Source organism: Neovison vison, chromosome 4 (assembly GCF_020171115.1).
Source record: "Neovison vison isolate M4711 chromosome 4, ASM_NN_V1, whole genome shotgun sequence".
Lineage (NCBI taxonomy): Eukaryota > Metazoa > Chordata > Mammalia > Carnivora > Mustelidae > Neogale > Neogale vison.
The window spans coordinates 41,658,283-41,678,475 of record NC_058094.1 but is presented as its reverse complement, the minus strand read 5'-3'; the positions used below and the strand labels follow the sequence as shown (position 1 = coordinate 41,678,475).

At 42.8% G+C, this 20,193-nt stretch overlaps 1 protein-coding gene across 2 annotated transcripts; it reads right to left on the bottom strand.

Annotated features, from left to right (window-relative positions):
• Window positions 1-595: 595 nt before the first annotated feature.
• TP53INP1 (tumor protein p53 inducible nuclear protein 1) lies at window positions 596-19,154 on the bottom strand. Of its 2 annotated transcripts, XM_044245269.1 has the most exons (5): window positions 18,992-19,154; window positions 10,881-11,139; window positions 9,945-10,302; window positions 6,616-6,653; window positions 5,335-5,475 (listed from the first exon to the last, which is right to left on the bottom strand). In XM_044245269.1, exons 2-4 carry the CDS (start codon window positions 10,990-10,992, stop codon window positions 6,632-6,634), a joined length of 492 nt encoding a protein of 163 aa, XP_044101204.1. In that variant the 5' UTR covers window positions 10,993-11,139; window positions 18,992-19,154; the 3' UTR covers window positions 5,335-5,475; window positions 6,616-6,631. The 2 variants fall into 2 exon arrangements, with proteins under 2 accessions (XP_044101203.1, XP_044101204.1); XM_044245268.1 differs by lacking the exon at window positions 6,616-6,653 and having other exon boundaries at window positions 596-5,475; window positions 18,992-19,153.
• Between the last annotated feature and the right edge of the window lie 1,039 nt (window positions 19,155-20,193).

Here is a 20,193-nt window from a genome sequence, read left to right as displayed (position 1 = left end):
ATCAGGCTCTCTGTTCAATGGGGAGTCTGCTTCTCCTACTACCTCTGCCCCTTCCCCCTGCTCATGCTCTCACTAATAAAATCTTAAAAAACCAAAAAACAAAAAGGCTAAGAACCGGTGTATTAAATTCTGCATTTGTGGGGTGCCTGGGTGGTTCAGATGATTAAGCATCTGCCTTAGGCTCAGGTCATAATCTCCAGGTCCTGGGATAGAGCCCATGTCAGGCTCCCAGCTCACCGGGGCCAGCTCAGCGGGGAGTCTGCTTCTCCTTCTGCCACACCCTCTGCTCGTGCCCTCTCTGTCTCTGTATCTCTCTCAAATGAATTAAAAAAAAATTCTCTATTTGTTTAACAATTATAGGTTGCAGGGAAAAGGTACTGGCTAGGAGTCATCCTCAAATTCATGTTCACTTAAATGATTATTCATTTCAGGTGAAAATTTTTAACATACTAATTTATATAAACTTTAAAAACAATATTTAAAGTGCATATTAAATATTTTGGATAAGTAAAACTAAACAGCAAGTTATTTAATTAAGTTGTATCTAGTTTTAAGACTGTGGCCATAAAGATAAAATAAGAGAATCTGACGAGTGTGAAGTTAAAGAACATTTTATTTATTGACAGATTAAAAACCACAACTCAAGTAGTGCAAAATGCACCACTGAACCCAAATACAAAGAACTGGTGTTAATACACAACGTTTAAGCCATGCTACACTTATTTTTGGCAAAGTGCTGTATTGTTTAGTCTGTGTAAAAAACTGACCATCTATGAACCAATCAGTATAAAAAATTCTATAAAAACAGAAAAAAATTTAGATAGTGGCTCAAGAAAACAAGCTGCCATTTATGCATAGATGACGTACAGTATATAATCCAACCAAATGTCCCTTTTGAGTTTTCAAGTTGAAAAAAATTTATGTCCAGAAATACATCGAGAAGGCACATAGTACAATCTACAATACTCTTCAGTCTCTAAAACTGATGCCCTGCCCTTGAAAAGCAAGTGTGTTCACAATTATACTTGAGAAGAAACCCCAAGCCACTTAAACACACACACACACACACACACACACACTTATTGATTAAAGTTCCAAACCTCTGGAGGAAAACCAAAAAGCAAGCAAAACCACTCATACACATCAAGCCTGGATACACACACATCGAACTCCCCAAGTCCTGATTTGGTTTTTAAGAAGTCCACCTAGAAAACAAATATTAAAACTTCAGGCAAATACAGAGCTAAATGGAGCATTTAATAATCATACAATTAAAAAAATATGTTGTAAGGAAAATTCTAAATGATATACAAAACATCCACTTAAGCTGCCTTCCTTTGAATAGTAACATCTCTTCCCACAGAAAGGAAAGGATACTGTTGCAAACAGAAAAAGAGGTCTTTATCTGTATGGTTTCTAGTACCTCTTTCTCCACCCCCAAACCACTGTAACTGGTGTCATATATGAAGTGAAAGTGGTATATGGCAAGGCTGACACCACTGGATTAGGCAGGTTTTCTAAATAAAGCATTTCATATAAAATTTTAAGCATTACAATAAGTAGATAAGGATGCCATTTATAATGCATCAACAAGCTGATGGCAGTGAAGCCATCCGAGAGAGTAGCTGGACTTCCAAAAGAATTTAACCAGTATGAATGGGCCTGATAAAATAAAAGATAACTTCAAGGTAACATTACAAACATATGCTAGTATCTCCAGTATCGGGAGCAGTCCTTTTACTGATTCTAAAAACAAAACTACCTGGAAACTCTTAAACATTCTCCACTAATCCATTTATTAAATGTCTGTCTTCCAGTTGGAACCCTTCATTTTTATTTTTGCTTTCTTTTGTTTCCAATTCAAAGAAAATGAGGATAAGAAAGATACTCTCTTCTGCTCTTTTTAAGGAAGAGTATAGAAAAACAGTATCTTTCCTTGAGGAGGAAGAGAAATAGCATAGACACTCAGATTCGGTGAAGATGTACAGATGACAAACCAGTGTACTGCAGAGATTTTAGAAGTAAAATCAATAGGCGATGCTGAATGGCCCTCTCCAGTTTTAAGGAAACTGTCTTCTCACTAGAATCAATGTTCTGATACAAAAACTACCTGGGAACTGGGAAAATGTCCAGGAAATTAATGTAGAAAAAGCTCACCGGAGTAGAAAGTCAAAAAACTTTTGTGCACCTTCTGCAAAAAATTCCCCACCCACCCAACCATATAAATGCATTGCCACAGATGATAAATAATGGATGGTTTGTGTTCACCTTACAGTGCAATACATAGTTAGTTGATAAAGAAAAAGTAAAACATGGAAAATACATTATAAAATGTTTTATTAACAAAAACACAAACTTTGAGAAACATGGTGCATTTTTAAAAACTAAGAAGCTCATTCATGAAGCACTGCTTGTGTGCACCATATAGTCCAAACTTTTTCCAAGTAACATTCCATATTATCAGTCTAGAAACCATCAGAACACTAAATTCAGAGGGGTCTGATTTCTCACTGCTTAAAGTTTTAATAAATATGCACGAAAGCATATTGTAAACCACTAATATTTACAACAACAGAAATAATAATTACCTTATAATAAATTGCATTTTGGCCATGTTTCAAAGAATACTTAGCAGGTCAACATCCTTCTGTTATTATTGGTATTGTGTCTCACACAGAGTAGATGCCTAACAAACATCTAATGATCAAGAACTTCAAATGAATTGTGTAACCACTTTCTTCAGTTCTAACATGTGCCAATTTCAGGCAGAAACCTTAGATATTGATATAAAAACCACAGTCCGATAGGACAGATGGCTTGGTTAGCCTAAGAAAACATCCCCAAGACTGAAAGTGTTGCTTCCCAGGTATAAACCATAAAAAACTAGGTCTAGATAAGGCAAACAAAAAGTCAGTAACAGAGACGTATTTTCAGGTATCAGGAAATTTGAAAAAATAATAGTAAAAAAACCCCAAAAAACCATTGCTATTTTATATACAAATCTGTTCACGCTGCCAAACATATTCTCATGGCTGAACTTCGGTAGCTTGTGAGGTACTAACAAATTGCATGTAATATATGAAAAAAGAGACCCCCATGTATTCAGAGGCTTACATCCAGAAAACATTTAGCTGGTCTATTTTCAAGTTACCGACGTATGGCCCTATAACAGATACGGTTTAAAACGTACACACCTTCATGAAAACTTTATCTTAACCACTCAGCTCTCGTAAACACAAATAGTAACAAAGTAACTTCTAGCTCAGTTTGACAAAACTTTACAGACTTGGCCCCTAATTAGAAAACAAATAAATAAAGGGGTAGTTGAAATGGAACAGGAGTAAGGAGAGAAGGGGGATGTAAGACATTCCTGGCGTCATGGCCAGTGGAAGGACCAGCTACTACCACCATCTCATGAAGCTATTTAACCTCTTCTGACCCCAAACATCCCAGTCTAGGCAGAAAAGAGCACAGCTCTTCACTTAGGTTAAAAAAAAGAAAAAGAAAAAGAAAAAAAAAGTCTCCCATAATTCCCTGCACCGAACTGTTACAGGGTTATTGAAAAATATAATACTTCACATAACTATATGCTTTTTCCCTTGAAAACCTTATATAGACATGTACTTATTAGGGTTGCAGAGGAGATAGAAGAATAAGCTATTTGATTGCAAAGGTGATACTACTGATCTGACAGTAGAATATGCTTTGGATTGTGTATGTTTAATTTAGTTACAGAGGAAACTGGTGAATGTGGATGGCTCAGCAAAACCCATCACAACTGCTAAGAAATAAAGTGACTGGCTGGAGGTACAAAACAGAGTTTCTGTGTGTTAACTGGCCTCGTGTGAATCGAGCCCTGAACGCCGGCCTCGTTAGCACCAACACTCTGAAGAACAGCTGCGGCAGAAAACCGCCACAGGCCTCCTCCCCCCATCCCCATCATTAGATTCAGTAGAGAGGCCCTTGGAATTTCACACAAGGTTCAGCTCTGGACAGCCCAGGTCCCATCAGTACACAGTCCGCATGACAAAGGTGAGGAAGGTAAATACTACTACTCCCCCCTGTTGGTGGAGGAAATAGAGGCCAAAGTGGTTAAAGATTCTGCCTGTAGCCCCAGTTACAAAAACAAAAAATGGAAACTCAAGGGCTCCAACCCGTCACTCTTCATTTGGATGCGAGGAAAGGATGTCACCGGGAATCCCTCCTCGGCCTCGCAGGACAGGTCCATGGCAGAGGATGGATCACTGCATCCGAAGTACAAAATCTACTTCTTTTCCCTTGGACAGTCTTAAATAAGAAGTCACTAAAGTGCCTGGATGAGTACTTCTGAGTTGACGGCTGACAGGAGGTGGCAAGTGGGCAGAGCTGACAGGAAAGACTCCAGACAAGTTAAATAGTGGACTAACGGGTATGCTGTAGACGTACATTTCTCCAGAAACAATTTCACAGGTCTAACTGAATCCCTCTGCGTGGGAGACAAGTGCTTTTGTCCCATGATCTCTGTACCACGTCACACAGTCACGTCAGAATTACTGAATGCACTGTTCACTAATACTTAATGTACCTGAATTCCAAAATGAACTGCATGGCTAATCCAGAAAACAAAACAAAACAAAACAACCAACCAAACAAACAAACAAAAAAAACACAAACCTATACACACAGAAATGTATCAAGTTTTCTTTCAAGAGAAAGTTCAGCCATAATTCCATTATATCTATGGCAACTATCACCTGTTAATGCTCATGTTAGAGTGTAAAAATGTATTCGTTATATACAGAAAAGATTATCAAGTACTGGTCAATAAAGTGTATGGCTGACCCTGAGAATAAATTCTTGCTTACTCAAAATATTGATTAACTAATACAAAATAAAATGAAATTGAAAGATGCCTATTCTCATACTTGGGAAGAAATGTCTTTAGAATGCTAACTCATGTACACCTTAATAGATTTAAAGACATCCCCAAACACCAAACACTGTAACTGTATTGATATGTTTCCAAAAATATTCTGAAAAAATTTACAAAAAAGTAAGTGTTAAAAGCAAGGCATTATGTGATATACAGCATGTAAATCTGGTTTTCAAGATAGTGTCTAAACACATCGATAAAACTATGTGATTGGTCATCAGTTGGTTGTAAAGAAACAGCATCTTCATTGTCCGTCCACACGCGTCCACACACATATAAACAAACCAAGAGAATCCAACCAATCTTGAAATTCTTAGTAATTGTACTGACGGGGGCAGGGCTGATGGACAGCCCAGCCATTGTGCTTGACTTGCCTAGAGTGGCAATCCCTGGTAAGATTTTGGCGACGAAGGCTATTTCTGTTCAAAGACTGTCTTTCACTATGTTCTTTTATCCACTGGGAAGGGCGAAAGCTCTTGGGTTGTTCCAGAAAAGCTGTATGCGCAGCAAGAGCTGCAACATAGCAATGGATGTGCTGCCCCATTTCATTTCGACTTTCCACTCTGAAACAGAAGAAAACGGGACTGTATTAAGTAACAGAGCATGTTATTAATGAACTTGAAAAAGGTACTTAGTGATTCAATTTGCCACACTAATTTGTTTATGGTTGAATGAGAGCTTAGTGTCTTATAGCTGACAGACAAATTTATCTTTCGTGACCACACTAACTGACAATGACAGAAAGGAGAGGACAGTTTTTCATAGAAATATGTCATATAATCCACGGATGGTTAATTAGGTAGACTGTATTTTTCTAAAAAGTGCTTCACATTTTGAGTGAATTTCAATCAGGCAGCAAATGCATTTAGATAAGATTTTCTGTGAGGGGGACTAACATTTATTGATTATCTGGATTGGCCAACTGTTTTGCAAATGTAGTGTATTTAATTCTCACCATAATCTTAAAAAGGAAAATATTTTAATTGCCAAATTTTACTGACCAGAAAGCTAAGGCTCAGTGATGTTACGGTCACTATTATTACCTCATGCAACCAAGATTCTAATACAGGTTTTACTCCAAAGTCTGTGGTTAGGAAGGGGGTTGGTACTGATGCCCTAGGCTGGCTGCACCTTCATACACGTTTTTTCTGTCTATAAGTAAATGTTCCAGGAAACAAGCTTTAAACCCACATTTAATAGAAATGTGCATAAGAAAATTCTACTCATTTAACACTTTCTGGATCAAAAGCTACCCGCTTATTATAAAAGTTTTTCATTGATATCGCAACAGGGCACATTTTGGAATGGACTTTGCATAGTAATGTCGCAAAGACCTGTGGAGAACACATCTTGAAATATGGCTACAGACCACATGATTATTCTATGTTTTCTACATTAAAAGCTATCTAACAGGATAGATATAAGTTTTATCCACACATGACAGGAAGAGTTTTAAGAATTCTAAGGGTTATTTTACACAACAAGGGCAATTATAGATTATATCTGTAATCACTAGAGGAAAACACTAGAATTTTTAAAGATTTTTTAAAAAATAGAATTAAAGGGGGTCACATTAAGAAGCTAATAGGAAGAAGTTAATATAAAGACAGCAGTTTGTAAAAGGTGGGCATTTTGATACTTTGGGCTTTCTGCTCAGACTGATTTTAACACATATTACACAGTCTCAAAGGGAATGTACTTACTCTGTGCCAGTGAGTCTTATAAGCAGCTTTTCCTGGCCCTACAAATGTTAAATGGTGAACTATTAAATCACTAGTTAAGATTTAAAATGCTATTTAATTTTATTGTTAGGACATGATGCATTTTCTGTAATTAAAACTGGTTTACTATGGGTCATTAAAGGCACATGTATTATTTAAGATTATGATAGCACATAGACCTCATAAACAATACTTACAAAGGCCAAAATACAATAAAACATACACTCTGAAGCCCATCTGTAATTATGAAGCACCTTCTTGTTACATACTTTACGATAATATCCCCAAGGATAGAAAGGATAGAGGCAATCTAACTTTTGAAGATACCATGTTTAGGAAACATAGATATTTACTACATAGTTATCCTAAGTTTGGTAACACCTGATCTATCTTGGTTTAGTGTTGTTGTTGTTTTTTTTAATAAGGATTTGAAATCCAGAAATAAAAGGTGTTAAAATTTTTAGTTATTATAGAACTATGATAATTTGCAGTACTTTTGAAGGAATTTATAGAAAGTTAAGTGTGTTCTTTTGATTCTATATATGGAAAAGTACCTATTTGTTTTACTTTCCTGTATGTTACATCAAAACATATAACAAGATTGGGGTGCCTGGGTGGCTCAGTGGGTTAAAGCCTCTGCCTTCAGCTCAGGTCATGATCTCAGGGTCCTGGGATCGAGTTCCTCGTCGGGCTCTCTGCTTGGCGGGGAGTCTGCATCCCCCCCGCTCTCTGCTTGCCTCTCTGCCTACTTGTGATCTTTCTCTGTGAGTCAAATAAATAAATAAAATCTTAAAAAAATATATAACAAGATAAAGAAACAAACAAAATACCAAAAAAAAAAAAAAGATCATTATGACTGCATCAAAACAGCAAACACATAACCAGATGCAGAGTATGATCTTGGATGGTCTGGACAAATGAGGTGAACTATTCTGGGCTCCAATGCAGAAAGCTGAGTATCATGTGGGTAGTAGATAAAGCGAAATTTTACTAAAAAGAAAAAGGTTCAGATCATTGCCTAAAGAAGCAGATTATAAACAGTATATACGGCTTGATCCCATTTAGGATACAAACGTGTGCTTGTGTGTGTGTGTGTGTGTATGTGTTTGTGAAAAACAAGCTGAAGGGATGTGCCCTGGGGTGTTAACAGTGTGCATCTCCGGGGCGTGCAAATGTCTTTTTAAACTTTTTAATTTTTACATATTTGCATATTCTAATTTTCTGCAAATGCATATATGCTGTTTCTGGAATAATAATATTATTTACAAAGCTGCTGTACATATACACACACACTTTAAACACTGAGAAGTAAATATACAAACATCAGTGTTTGTATTTAAAGTGAATTTTTTAAACATTTAAAGTGACTATTAATCGTGCTAAACTCTTGAGTGGAATTCTACAGAGGTGAGATCAGAATCAGGTGGGAAGCATTTCTGAGAAATGAAGAAATTAATTTGAATCAATCATACAGCAATTTAATCAATACCATGTCCTAGAAGTTTTGAATTTTTGTTGGAATGCCTGAAACACTGATCTCTCGATAACCTTAAAGCGCTGAATCAGGTGCCAGTTAAAGTAACATTTCCCACCAAAGATCTTACCCAGTATAAAGCCAGGCAACTGTATAAGAAAATTGTTTCTCAGCTGGGTAAAGGATATGTTTATCCTCATAGAAGATCACAAGATTACTTAGAGTATTCAAACTTGCGAGTGCAGCAAACTCTGGTAAAGTTAAATTAATGAGCTGCCTGGGTTTTGTTTGTATCTGGCAAACAGGAAATGGTAGAAGATATATACAATGTTCCAGTTAGTGGAGTTAGAGCCCCAATAATCTAAGAAGAGGCCCTTTGGGATATAGGACCAACTATGGGAACATCCTGAACTGTTCCAAGCATTCCAGGTCACCTGAAGTGTATGGTATGTAGTGTAGGTATGTAGGAAATTAGGGTCAGCATCCCCCAAATACTGTTTTAACACCACAGCACATTCCACTACCATGCACTGTGAACAGCCAGACTTTGGGCTGATGAACATGACCATGGGCTTTCTTTCAGCAGGTGCAAGCATCTTGAATATACTCACTGGATAAAGGCCATAGGACGCCTATAAGTTTGCTTTGAAACATATCAGTCTTTACTGACCAGGCCCTCAGCCTATCTGTCACTCAAACAGAGTCTTTCAGACCTATTAGGACTTCCATATAACAAGAAAATATTGTTTATGAAATCATTCCTCTGTAAGGCAGAAAACAACTCTCTGGGGAACACGTTTTTGTAAAATTGCCATTCTACTTCATGTTTACGATTTGTCAAGTTTTTGAGGTTAAGTGCCATTTGATGTGACCCAGCTAAGACTACCTGGAAGAAAATAAGAGTTTTAAGATATACTACTCTTGGGGTGCCTGGGTGGCTCAGTCGGTTGAGTGTCTGACTCCTGATTTCGGCTCAGGTCATGATCTCGGGGTTGTGAGATCAAGCCCCACGTCGGGCTCTGCGCTGAGTGGGGAGACTGACTCTGCTTAAGAGTCTCTCTCCTTCTCCCCTTGCCCCTCCCTGCTCGCGCGCTCTCTCTAAAAAAAAAAAAAAGAAAGAAAGAAAGAAAGAAAGATATACGATTTTTGTTGAATTTGATAGCCCAAATAATTCAGTGTATAAAGTGCCAGTTACATTGAGACACGTAGCAGAAATGCCAGTCTTTTCTTCTCTGTCACTTCTCAGAGTACTATAAATCCCAAAGCCCTTCCTTATATAATCAGAGCCATGTTCTAATGGATTTTTTTTGAAAATCTAAAATGAACATGTTTTTCACACCATCCACTACCTTGTGCACTATGTACATGCTTTCACAAATCTCTAACGAGATTACTTTGCATCTTCTAAAAAATCAGCTTTGAATTGTAGTAGAAATAAATAAACTGCATGTCAACCAGACTGCTTGTGGACAGAGTAAAATACAGTCAACCCCTCAACAGCTCAGGGGTTAGGAGTGCCAACCCGTGTGCAGTGGAAAATCCACATGTAAGTTATGACTCGCCTGAAGCGTAACTGCTAATAGCCTACTGCTGACTGGGAAGTTTACCAATAACATCAACAATCAATGAACACATATTTTGCATGTTAGAGGTATTATCTACTGTATTCTCACAATAAAATAAGCCAGACAAAAGAAACTGTTATTAAGGAAATCCTAAGGAACACAAAATACATTTACAGTCCTGTATTCTGCTTATCAAAAAAAATTCTCTATATAAGTAGACCCATGCAGTTCAAACCCAGGATGCTCAAGGGTCAACTGTACTCACAACGTACCTGGGGTTACTTGGGTCAGGACATTCATTGGCCCCACAACTGGCCTCACTGACGCCAGGGCAGGAGTTATGCACAGCATAGACAGACATGCTGGGATGTTCAATGAGAAGGTTTTCCAAAGGACTGGTTTCGACCTTGAGAGTGGTTAATCCACCTGCAGTAAAACATGGGGGAGGGGTGATAAACCAGCTCTCCTCCATCGGACAGGACTCAAACTGGAGCAAGCAGGAGTCACCAGTATCAGCCAAGCACTCAAGAGATGCAGGTAAACAGGAAAAGACTGGCGGGTGCTCAGTATGTGACTCTTCACTGATGGCTTCGGCTTTGGCTTCTGCTGCTGAGAAACCAGGGCAGGCGTCTACATCATGGTCCACGTTCGTTGGTGAAGTCCCACGGGAACATGAGCATCCCGACGGTATCACATTCGGGGCACAGAAAAAGAAGAGAGGATACTATAAGCTGATGTTCACATTCCTCTCTTCATTTAGGTGAGACCAAAACCATTTATGTTCATTTGTAATGACAGGAAATGATTTCTGAGCACGCAGTGTGTGTGTAGGGTGGTGTAACACTGCATAGGATGGGTCATGTGGGTCATGGTGGTTTCGTGGGAATGGGTTTGAAGACTGCGTCTATCCTGCTGAATAAACGTGATGAACAGTGTGGGTCACTGTTAGTCTAGCACAGGATTTCCTATTAAAGTGCATCAGATCTGAACAGACTATGAGAGTTGCAAAACTGGAAGATCTGACGTCAGTCAGTTTCACTGACTGATCATCTGGCACGGGATGTTTCACGCAATTTTTTTTTAGACAATTCTTGCTTATTTACTCTTAAGGCTTCCAAACCTTCAGAGTTACTGGTTTACTTATGCAAAAACTGAGAAGGAAGAGTTTCCACTTTTGCTGGGATGATTAACAGCTAAGAATACCTTACCTATGAAGTCAACGAGAATCCATTCTTCATCTTCTTTCTCACTAAATTCCGGTTCTCGGTTGGAAGAAGTATTGACTTCACCCACAAACATTTTATTCAGTCTCTGGAACATGGTTAAGGCAAGATTGAGACTTTGGCGGGATGTCTTTACAGCTGAGATCTCAAAACACTGTCTTCAGTCTGCCTGATGGCACGAGAGGAGATTAAAGTGCACGGGGTGCTTATTCAACTTAGGTGAGAGCAAGGAGAGTCGTTATCCCTAAAATAAAATAGGAAAAGAAGGTCATTTCAAATCAGCACATATTTATACAATATGTGTGTGGTTTCGAAAGCGTGTGCCCACACACACACACACACCCCTTTAGAAGAAAGCTCATGCCTTAGCCTGTAGCTACAGCCATTCTCTTCCTATAGGGTCAAACACAAGAAATGTCAAACACAAGAGATCTAGCACCTCTTATTTATAAACCATTATGAAATGAATACTCAAAAGCAACCTGTACATAAATGTGAGATGAAAGGGAAGGAGCTGGTTCTTTTTCACATCTGTGCTTTCCTAAGGGATAAATCTGACTCATGTAGTTCAAGCTGAAATACTGCTTTTCTGTAAGAAAAGCAAACGCCAGATACTAAGTCTTGCTGTATGACATTCAGCTGCCCAGAAGCTGCCGAAGGAAGCCTGAAGCAGGACTGGACGGCCACCAGCTTTCCTCGGCTCACCTTCTGTTCTGTTCTGTTCTTCTATAGGACTGTAAGCATACCTAATTCCACTTAAAAATCAGCAAGCATAATTTGACCTTCAAAACAATTCCTACAGCTGGCACAGAGAAATTTACACTGCAGAAAACTGAGGAGGACAGCAGCGAGCCACGGAAAGTGTTGGCTGCAGGCGAGCAGGAAGGTAATGTGGCCCGCGCACCTGGGTTCCAATGCTGGCTCTGCTGCTCTTGGAGTTAGGAAGTTATCCTATTTCAGTGGGCAAGAGTTCTACTTCATGGAGTTCTGGGGAGTTCTTTTTGTTGTTGTTTTGTTTTTAAAGGGTGAGCACGTGGGAACAGGGGAGCAGCGAGGGGCAGAGGGAGGAGAGAGAATCTTTAGGCAGGTTCCATGGTAAGCCCAGTGTGGGGCTTGAGCTCACGACCCTGAGATCACAACAGGAGCTGAAATTGGGTGGCTCAGTGGGCTAAAGCCTCTGGCTTCGGCTCGGGTCATGATCTCAGGGTCCTGGGATCAAGCCCTGCATCGGGCTCTCTGCTCAGCAGGGAGCCTGCTCCCCCCCCACCCCGCCTGCCTCTCTGCCTACTTGTGATCTCTCTCTCTATCAAATAAATAAATAAAATCTTATAAAAAAAAAAAAAGAGTAAAACACTCAACCAGCTGAGTCCCCCAGGAGCCCCTCTGGTGAGTTCTAAGTGAGGAACTCTGGCCTTGTCTGATCTTCCAGAATTCCAAATACATATACACACACACACACACATAGAATTTATAAATAATATAAACATTACAATATTTATATAATATATAAATAATATAATTTATAATAATTATAAATTATATATTTATTATATATGTATATATTTTTTATATATATGTGTGTGTGTGTATAACCATTTCTCCCTGTTTACCTGATAGTCATATCAAACCTAACACACACCAAAGAGAACTTTTAATTTCCATCCCCCACAAACTTACATGCACTGTCCTCCTTCCCTTTCCCAGCAGCAGCATCCAGCAGTTATTCAGGCCATAATCCTAGCAGTTGCTCCTTCTGCTCCCCACCCAACCTCTCAACCAAACTTTCACCAGGTCCTGTTGACTCTAGCTGCACATGTGCCCTACATCTGCCCACTTCTTGCCACCACTTTCATCCTAGTTGAAGCCAATCTAGTGGGTGTCCCTCTGGACTCTGCCAATCACTACCTCCCTGATGGGTCTCCCTGATCCTACTCTTGTGAAATGGCATAACGCAGGCAACCACTTAGCAAGGCACTTGGCACAAAGTTCTCAGTCAACATCAACTACTATTCTACAAATATTAACTGAGTACCTATATTTATTATGCATCAGGCAGAGTGCTGAGCACAGGGGAGGCAGCAGTGAATACGGCCCTCCCATGGCAACCATTAACAACCCAATGTGATGAATGCCATGGAAAAAGTACGGGGTGTTCCTCCAGTCCAGGCAAGCAGAGGTCAGGAAGGACTCCTGTAGTAAATGACTTTGGTCTTGAGAGGTCAAGATCAAGAATGGAGGAAGCCTACAGATGAGTGAGAATGTGGCAACCTTCTATGGGACTCAAGATCCAGATGGATGGTCAGAGAGCGCAGACTGGGGGGGGGGCTAAGCAAGAACCAGATCTTTTAGGACCTTCTAAGCCAGAAGTTACAGAAAGGGAAAAGCCAAGGATGACCCTCTACCAGAAGCCAATGGGGGGGATGATGGGACCATCTAACGGAAAAGGTATACTGCAGAAGGTGCTGGTTGGGCATTTTGGACATGCTGAATTTGGGACTCTGCAAGTCACGTGCTTGGTATTGTCTAGTGGGCAGCGGAACATTTCCAGGGCTTTGGAGTGCAAGGGCATGGTCTCAGCTGGGGGCACGGATTTGGGAAGTTGTCAACACAACAGGGCTAACAGAAACCATGAGACCATCCAGGGATGGTGAAAAGCCTCTGACACTCTTTCTCATGAGCATCAGCCTTGAATCCATAACTTCAGACTCTTGACCCTTTGCTTTCAAAACAGTCAGCATTTTTAGCTGGAAATGTAGTTACAGTCTGTAGTGAAGGAGATTCTTGGTTGACGTCTTTATGCGCAAACAGGACTGCTATAACTGTTTGGCATGCTACTACGAATATGTAGTACTACAAATGTGTGTTCAAATAAATGACATTTGAACACTTTTGTGGTCACAATCCGTCATCATCATCCATTAATTATTAAAAGAGAGTAAACAGGAAACATTACTTGCATAACTAGTCTGCCAGAAACCCTTCTGGAAAGCAGCGGGGCCAAAATCATGAAGCCTGGGGCTCTGGTACAGAATTCAAATTCAGCTTTATGTTCCACCTTTTCAATAGACAAGGTCTGGTGTAAATAAAGGTTTTCGCATATAAGCTATGAGGGAAAAAAGACACTTAAAGAATCTTCCCCTCTTGGGCGCCTGGGTGGCTCAGTGGGTTAAAGCCTCTGCCTTTGGCTCAGGTCATGGTCCCAGGGTCCTGGGATCGGGGCCGCATCGGGCTCTCTGCTCGCAGGGAGCCTGCTTCCTCTCTCTCTCTGACTGCCTCTCTGCCTACTTGTGATCTCTCTCTCTGTCAAATAAATAAATAAAATCTTTAAAAAAAAATCTTCCCCCCATTTCTCTTAAATTATGAAGGCATATATTGGCCCCAAGTACAATCCTGTGTCTGCTGAACTAGTTGAGAGAATAATCTTAATTCTCCAGAGTACAGGGCTGGCCTCAGGCGCTGCATCAGCTAGGAAGCTGGAGTTGCTGGGTGTAAAGCAGAGCACCCCACAAGGGAACCCCTGCTCATCCTGAATGAGCACCTTGTCCCCCAACTGCGATGCCACATGAGGATAACTTACTGGGGCTCAGGCCTATAACGTGGAAGCTACAAGGCAGAAAACAATGCTGGTGCCATTGTGGTTGGACAGCTGTGGTTCCCAGCTGCCAACTGCCTCCCCCCACCCCCGCCCCAGCTACAGCTCCAAATCCATGAGACAGAAGCCAGCAAATGCCTAGTACATATACAACTCTGCCACAGGAAAGGTGCCTTTGGAGGAATTTTCCACGGAGCAGCACAGTCAATCTTCTTTTGGTCTCCTGAAGTCCAAGGCTACCTTGAGATATCCCAAATGTCCTGCAAGGGCAACCAACCTTGGGTGGCCAGAGTATTCAGGAGCCCAACCAGGCAAGGGAGAGCTCATTTTCATCTGTCCTGAGTCATGGCTCAGATTTACATGACACACCTGTGGAGGCCCCTGGGAAGGAAAAAGACCAGTTTGGGGATAGGAGGAAGGAGGGCTGGCCTGGGGACCAGCAGGAGAGGGTTCTGGTGCTCTCCCTAACATAAGTGGCTGGAGCTAAATGATCTAACCCTTCTGAGCCTCAGTCTATCCACTGGAAAAACGGGGAGACTGTGCTGGATCACCTCTTCACTCTCCCGATAGACCTCTAGCACAATGAAGAAGTAGGGTTAGACTAACTATGCAAAGTTCCTTTGGCCTTGCTTTCTGTAGGAGTCAGAAAGAACAAGGAGCTGCTGGAGAGCCCCAATATGCTAAAGCTGTTCAGTGGGTGGCCACAAGGCACATCAGGCAAATGAGCACTTGAAATGACTTGTATGACCAATAATCTGAATTTTAAATTTTATTTACTTTTAATCCATTTCAAACTCAAATTTGAAAGCTGATAATTGAGCCAATTTTTGGAAACTTCCAAGTATGTTCTGAACAACCGATTAACTATTTCCAATGAAAATTTTACATCTGAATCAAGATGGGATATGTTTAAAAATATACACCAGAGTGTATGTGCAAGTAAGACTTAGTGCCTCCTTGAAAATACTGTAAAATATCTCAAAAATTTTTATATTAATTGTATGTTGAACTATAGTAAATCTTGGAATATGTTAGGATAAGTAAAATATGTTAATCAAATTAATTTTACCTATTTTTCTTTTTTAACGTGGCTACCAGAAATTTAAACATACATATAACTCACATTACATATCTCTATTGGACAATGTAGTTCCAGAAAAATCTCTCTAAAATATTGAGAGCCTAACCTCCTAACTGCCCAGGAACTGGCACTACCTGGTCACTGCTATCCTTCACCTTCGCTCCTGCCCAGGAATGGAGGCTCCTAATGGGGCTGGTTCTATGCGGAGCTGGAAGTCAAAGCATAGCCTCAGACTTCACTTTTCGTTACATGTCACAGACATTTTTTTTTTAATTTAATTTTTTTTGAAGTAAACTCTACCCGCAATGTGGGGCCCGACCTCATCACCCTGAGATCAAGAGTCTCTCACTCTACTGACTGAGCCAGCCAGGTGCCCCGGTCATGGACTTTTTGATATTTACAACGCCAGGGCAATGATAAAACTAAAGTGAAAATTCCAGAGAAAGCATGTGTCCTAAGAGGACAAATTTACAAATACAATTCTGGAATTTAGCAAAGAGGTAGGGTCAAAGAAGGCTAGGTAAGGTAGCACTGCTATTTTGGGGGGCATCTGCAAACTTTCCACAGTAACTAACCAACCTTAGCCAATCTACCAGGGAAGTCTCAACCCAGTGGAGAAAAGAAACAAAGTATCTGGGCCCCAGCATTTCAAGAAGGCAGCTTTGTCCCTGTTTTTCTGGCTCAAAATACCTTCCTCCCTCACCAAAAAAAAAAAAAAAAAAATTCATTATAAAATTAAACAAAACTACATTATAAACAGTTTAGAAGATAGGGAGAATAACTATTTCACTGCCTTGTTGCAATACTGTTAGTATTTTATGCATTTTCTTCTCCGCATAAGGTTTCTTTTTATCAGGAAGTCTAGTGAATGCAAAATACTGTATTCCTGCTTTGTTACTTAACATTTCATCATTAATGTTTTTCCTATTATTACATGAGTTAGAAATGCTCTGTGGGCAGAGAAAGGTGGCTAAGTTTAATACTTATGGGGAAGAGCATTCTAGTTTGTGAATTTAGAAAAGGTGTTGCTAGTCTGGAAGAGCTTGTTAGAATGATTTCTTATTTTTGAGACAGGCAAACAACCAACAGGCACTGTGGCTCTGGAGGTACCCTGCTGTGTTTGAAATCTTGGCTTTGCTACCTGCAACTTGTGTGAACTTAAGGTATTTAGTAACCTTTTGGTGCCTCAGTTTTTTCATCCCTAAAATGGGGAGGATAGTGCGCAGATTATGCGTGGATGTGAGGATTAAGTGCGTATCCCTCAGACTAGTGCCTGACAACAGAGCAGGCAGCCAGTAAATATTATCTCAGAATATTAAATATAACTTGGAAAACTTAAGTCCATTCCAAGCCAGCAGCATGAATGTAAGCCACTTAGCATCTTTGGCTCTGAATGTCTTCCTTGCAAAATGTTTATATAATAATCAGAACTACAATCTACTGAATACTTATTGTATATGGCAGTGAGTTGAGGTACTTGTCACATGTTACTAACAGGAAACTGAGGCTCAGAAATTAAGTAACTTGCTCGAAAGTGACAGAGCTGGTCAGGTGTGGAGCGGGCATTAGAACATAAATCTGTGCAGTTCCAAGTATCTTGCTTTTCCCTGCACATGATTGCCCAGCCTCCTTTTGGCCTCAACTCTGGTTCTATGAACTTCATAGAACAGTACTTTTCAGCTGGTTTTGGCTGCCAGTAGGCGGCTCCAAAAGCAACATTTTTAAATTTAAAAAAAAAAAAAAAAAACCCAAAAAACAAAAACAAAACCACAACTTTGATGATCTAACTTTGCGAACTATGTGTACAGTTGTGGCTTTTTGACGGTTTCGAAATATCAGGTGGCTAACCTAACACATCTTCACTGAAAAGCAGCCTCAAAATGATTTTTCTCTTTATATCCCACCCTATTTTAGAACAATAAACATGCCGGTTCAAGTAATTTAGAATTGATTTTAAACTGCAGAAAAACCAAGCCAGGAAAGCTGTCTTTGCTTGTTCCGCTTCTAATCAGCCTATTCAGCTGGTCATAGTGGGTTACTCTCCCAGAGACCCACCACTGTCTGCCCTGAAGGGTGAATGACAGCGGACAAAGACAGCAGTGAGTGGTTATTCCCAGCCTGTTAACCTCCAATTTTTAAGGTAGGGCCATTCCCAAGAGAAATAGAAGGGAACAACAGAGTGAGCAGGCAGTCACAGAAAAGAACAAAAGACAGGAAGAAAAAAACAAAACAGCCCTCGCTCATATAAGTTAATGAGGTCCTGGAACCAGGTAGCGGCCTTTAAAAATTATGCTCCCAGTTCAGAATTATAGGGTCTGTGACTTAAAATCAAATGCTTCCCAGGGATTTTCACATCTGTAATGAACAGTGCGTTTCAATTACCAAGCAAATGATTTCAGGATCTTGGGGGTTCCTCTTTATTACCTCTGTTCAATGACTTCATGGGTCACACTCTCTCCTCCCCTTTTCCAAAACTACTCTATATTTAGAAAAGGCTCTTTTAGCAACAAATGCCCAAATACTTGGACGTTCCAGACGGAAAGAGGTTCTTCCTTAACCTCTCCTAAACTGGAAGTCAACATAGAAGATGATGAGAAGAGGCAGTCAGGAAATGTAACACAAAACGAGGAATGCCCACATAAAATGCACCTGCAACTTTGAAAGGGAAAACACCATTTCCTTTTAATTGGTTGGGTGGCCTCGAGTCAAATAACTTCATCTCTCTGGGCCTCGGGTTTCCTATCCACAAGATAATGAAGCCGACATCAGAGGGTCTCCGTGAGGAGCAACTGAGACAACTGATGCACGCTAAGCCCTCCGCATAGTCTAGACACTGAGGAAGCGCTCAAACGGCGTCCGGGAGCAAAACGAGGAGGATTTTACCGGTGGCGGCCAAGTACAGGGCCCCTTCCGCAGGTGCAGCGTCAAAGATCAGGTGGAAGATCGAGCAGGGTCAGGGGACACGCAGCGGACCCGCGGACACCCAGGGCGCTTAGGCGGCGGTGGCCGCGGAAGAGAGGAGGGTCCCCCGCTCCGCAGGACCCTCGGTGCTAGGGGCGCGACCCGGGGCTGCGAGGGCTGGCGCGGAAGGCGAGGAGCGAGAGGGGCGCCCAGGCGGTCCTCCCGGAGTCCCCGACGCCAGTCCAACGGCCGAGGGCAGGAGGAGGAGTGGAGGGGAGTCAGGAGGGGAAAGAGGAGGAGGTCCTGCCGCGGCCAAGAAAACAGGCCACGCTCGCGGGAGGAGGCAGAAACCGAACACCCACCGCCGCCCCGCGCCCGGCTCGTCCGCCTCCGCCCGCACCCCGGGGCCTCGACCCGGCCGCCGCCGGGGGCAGGAGGCGGGAGGCGCGGAAGGCGGCCGGCGGGAGGCCCGCGGGCCGGCCGGAGCGAGCGGCCCCGGGGGCCGGCCCCGCCCGCACTTACGTGGGCCCGAGCGGCAGCGGAGACGGGCCGTGCAGGCAGCGGGCGCGTCGCTCGGCGGGGTCGGCTGGGAGCGGCGCGCACGGGCGCGGGGCTGCTGAGGTAGCTGCGGCTCCCCGGACGGCGGGCGCGGGGCGCGGGGCCGGGCCGCCTGTCCCGTTGCTGGACCACTGGCCGCCGCCGGCCCGTCTCGCTCCTTTTGTTGTTGTGCTGCGCTCGGAACAGCTGATCGGCCGCCCAGCCCGCCCGTCGGGCCGCCCCGCCCCGGGGCCGCGCCAGGCCCGACCCCACCAATCGGCGGCGCGGGGGCCCCGGGGCCGCCCTGCGAGAGGTTGTCACTAACGCACGTGACCTGGCGGCGAGCCGGGCGACGCTCTCAAGTTAGAAACAAGCCCGGGCAACAAAAGCCGGGGCGCCGTGGGACGAGAAGAGGGGCGAGCGGAAGGAGGGCGAGAAGCGTGTGTGGGGGGCACCGGCGCTGGGGCGACCGGGGAGGGGAGCAGGGGAGGGCCGGGGCGAGCAGAAGTGGGAACCCGCAGGAGTGTGGGGCAGAACGGGAAGGGTGAGAGGAAGAGCCCCGACCCCAGCGACCCTTTGCCTGAGTAAGGGCCCAAGGGTTTGAGGGCACTGAGGGATGGAGGGCCATGTTTGTGGGCGAGGAAAATTAAGGGCGTTGAGAGTGATGAGGCCAAAGATCCCAAGGGCCCCGTTCGGCCCATTGTAGGGGTAGAGCCATAGACGTGACCCTGTAACGGCAGGTCCACTTCTTGGCCTTTTTGGGGAAGAAAGTCTGGCTCCAGATGCGGGGGATGCTGGCCCACTTAACCTCCTTTTTAAGCCAGGCCCCATCACCCTGTGGGATCTGACGCGGGGAGCTGACTGAACTTGCCTACAGCCTCAGGATTCAACCTACAGCAGGCGAGGCAGAAGGGGCCGTGAGACCAGAGCCCAGGGCAGAGAGGTCCGTGACCTGGAGAGGTCTGCTCCAGCAGACCTGAAGAACCTGGAGGAAGGAGAGTGGAGAGCTGCTTCTTCCCCAGTCTCTGCATCCAGGCTCCCATGTGACCCAGGGAGGTTATGACCTCGGCCTGACTGTTGACAAACCTGCAGACCGTTGGCATTCACACGGGCCGGCCTGCTCACCGGTTATTCATAGTGAGAAGATGATGAGATAGTGGGCTGGAAGAATCTTTCCAAGCCTAAGC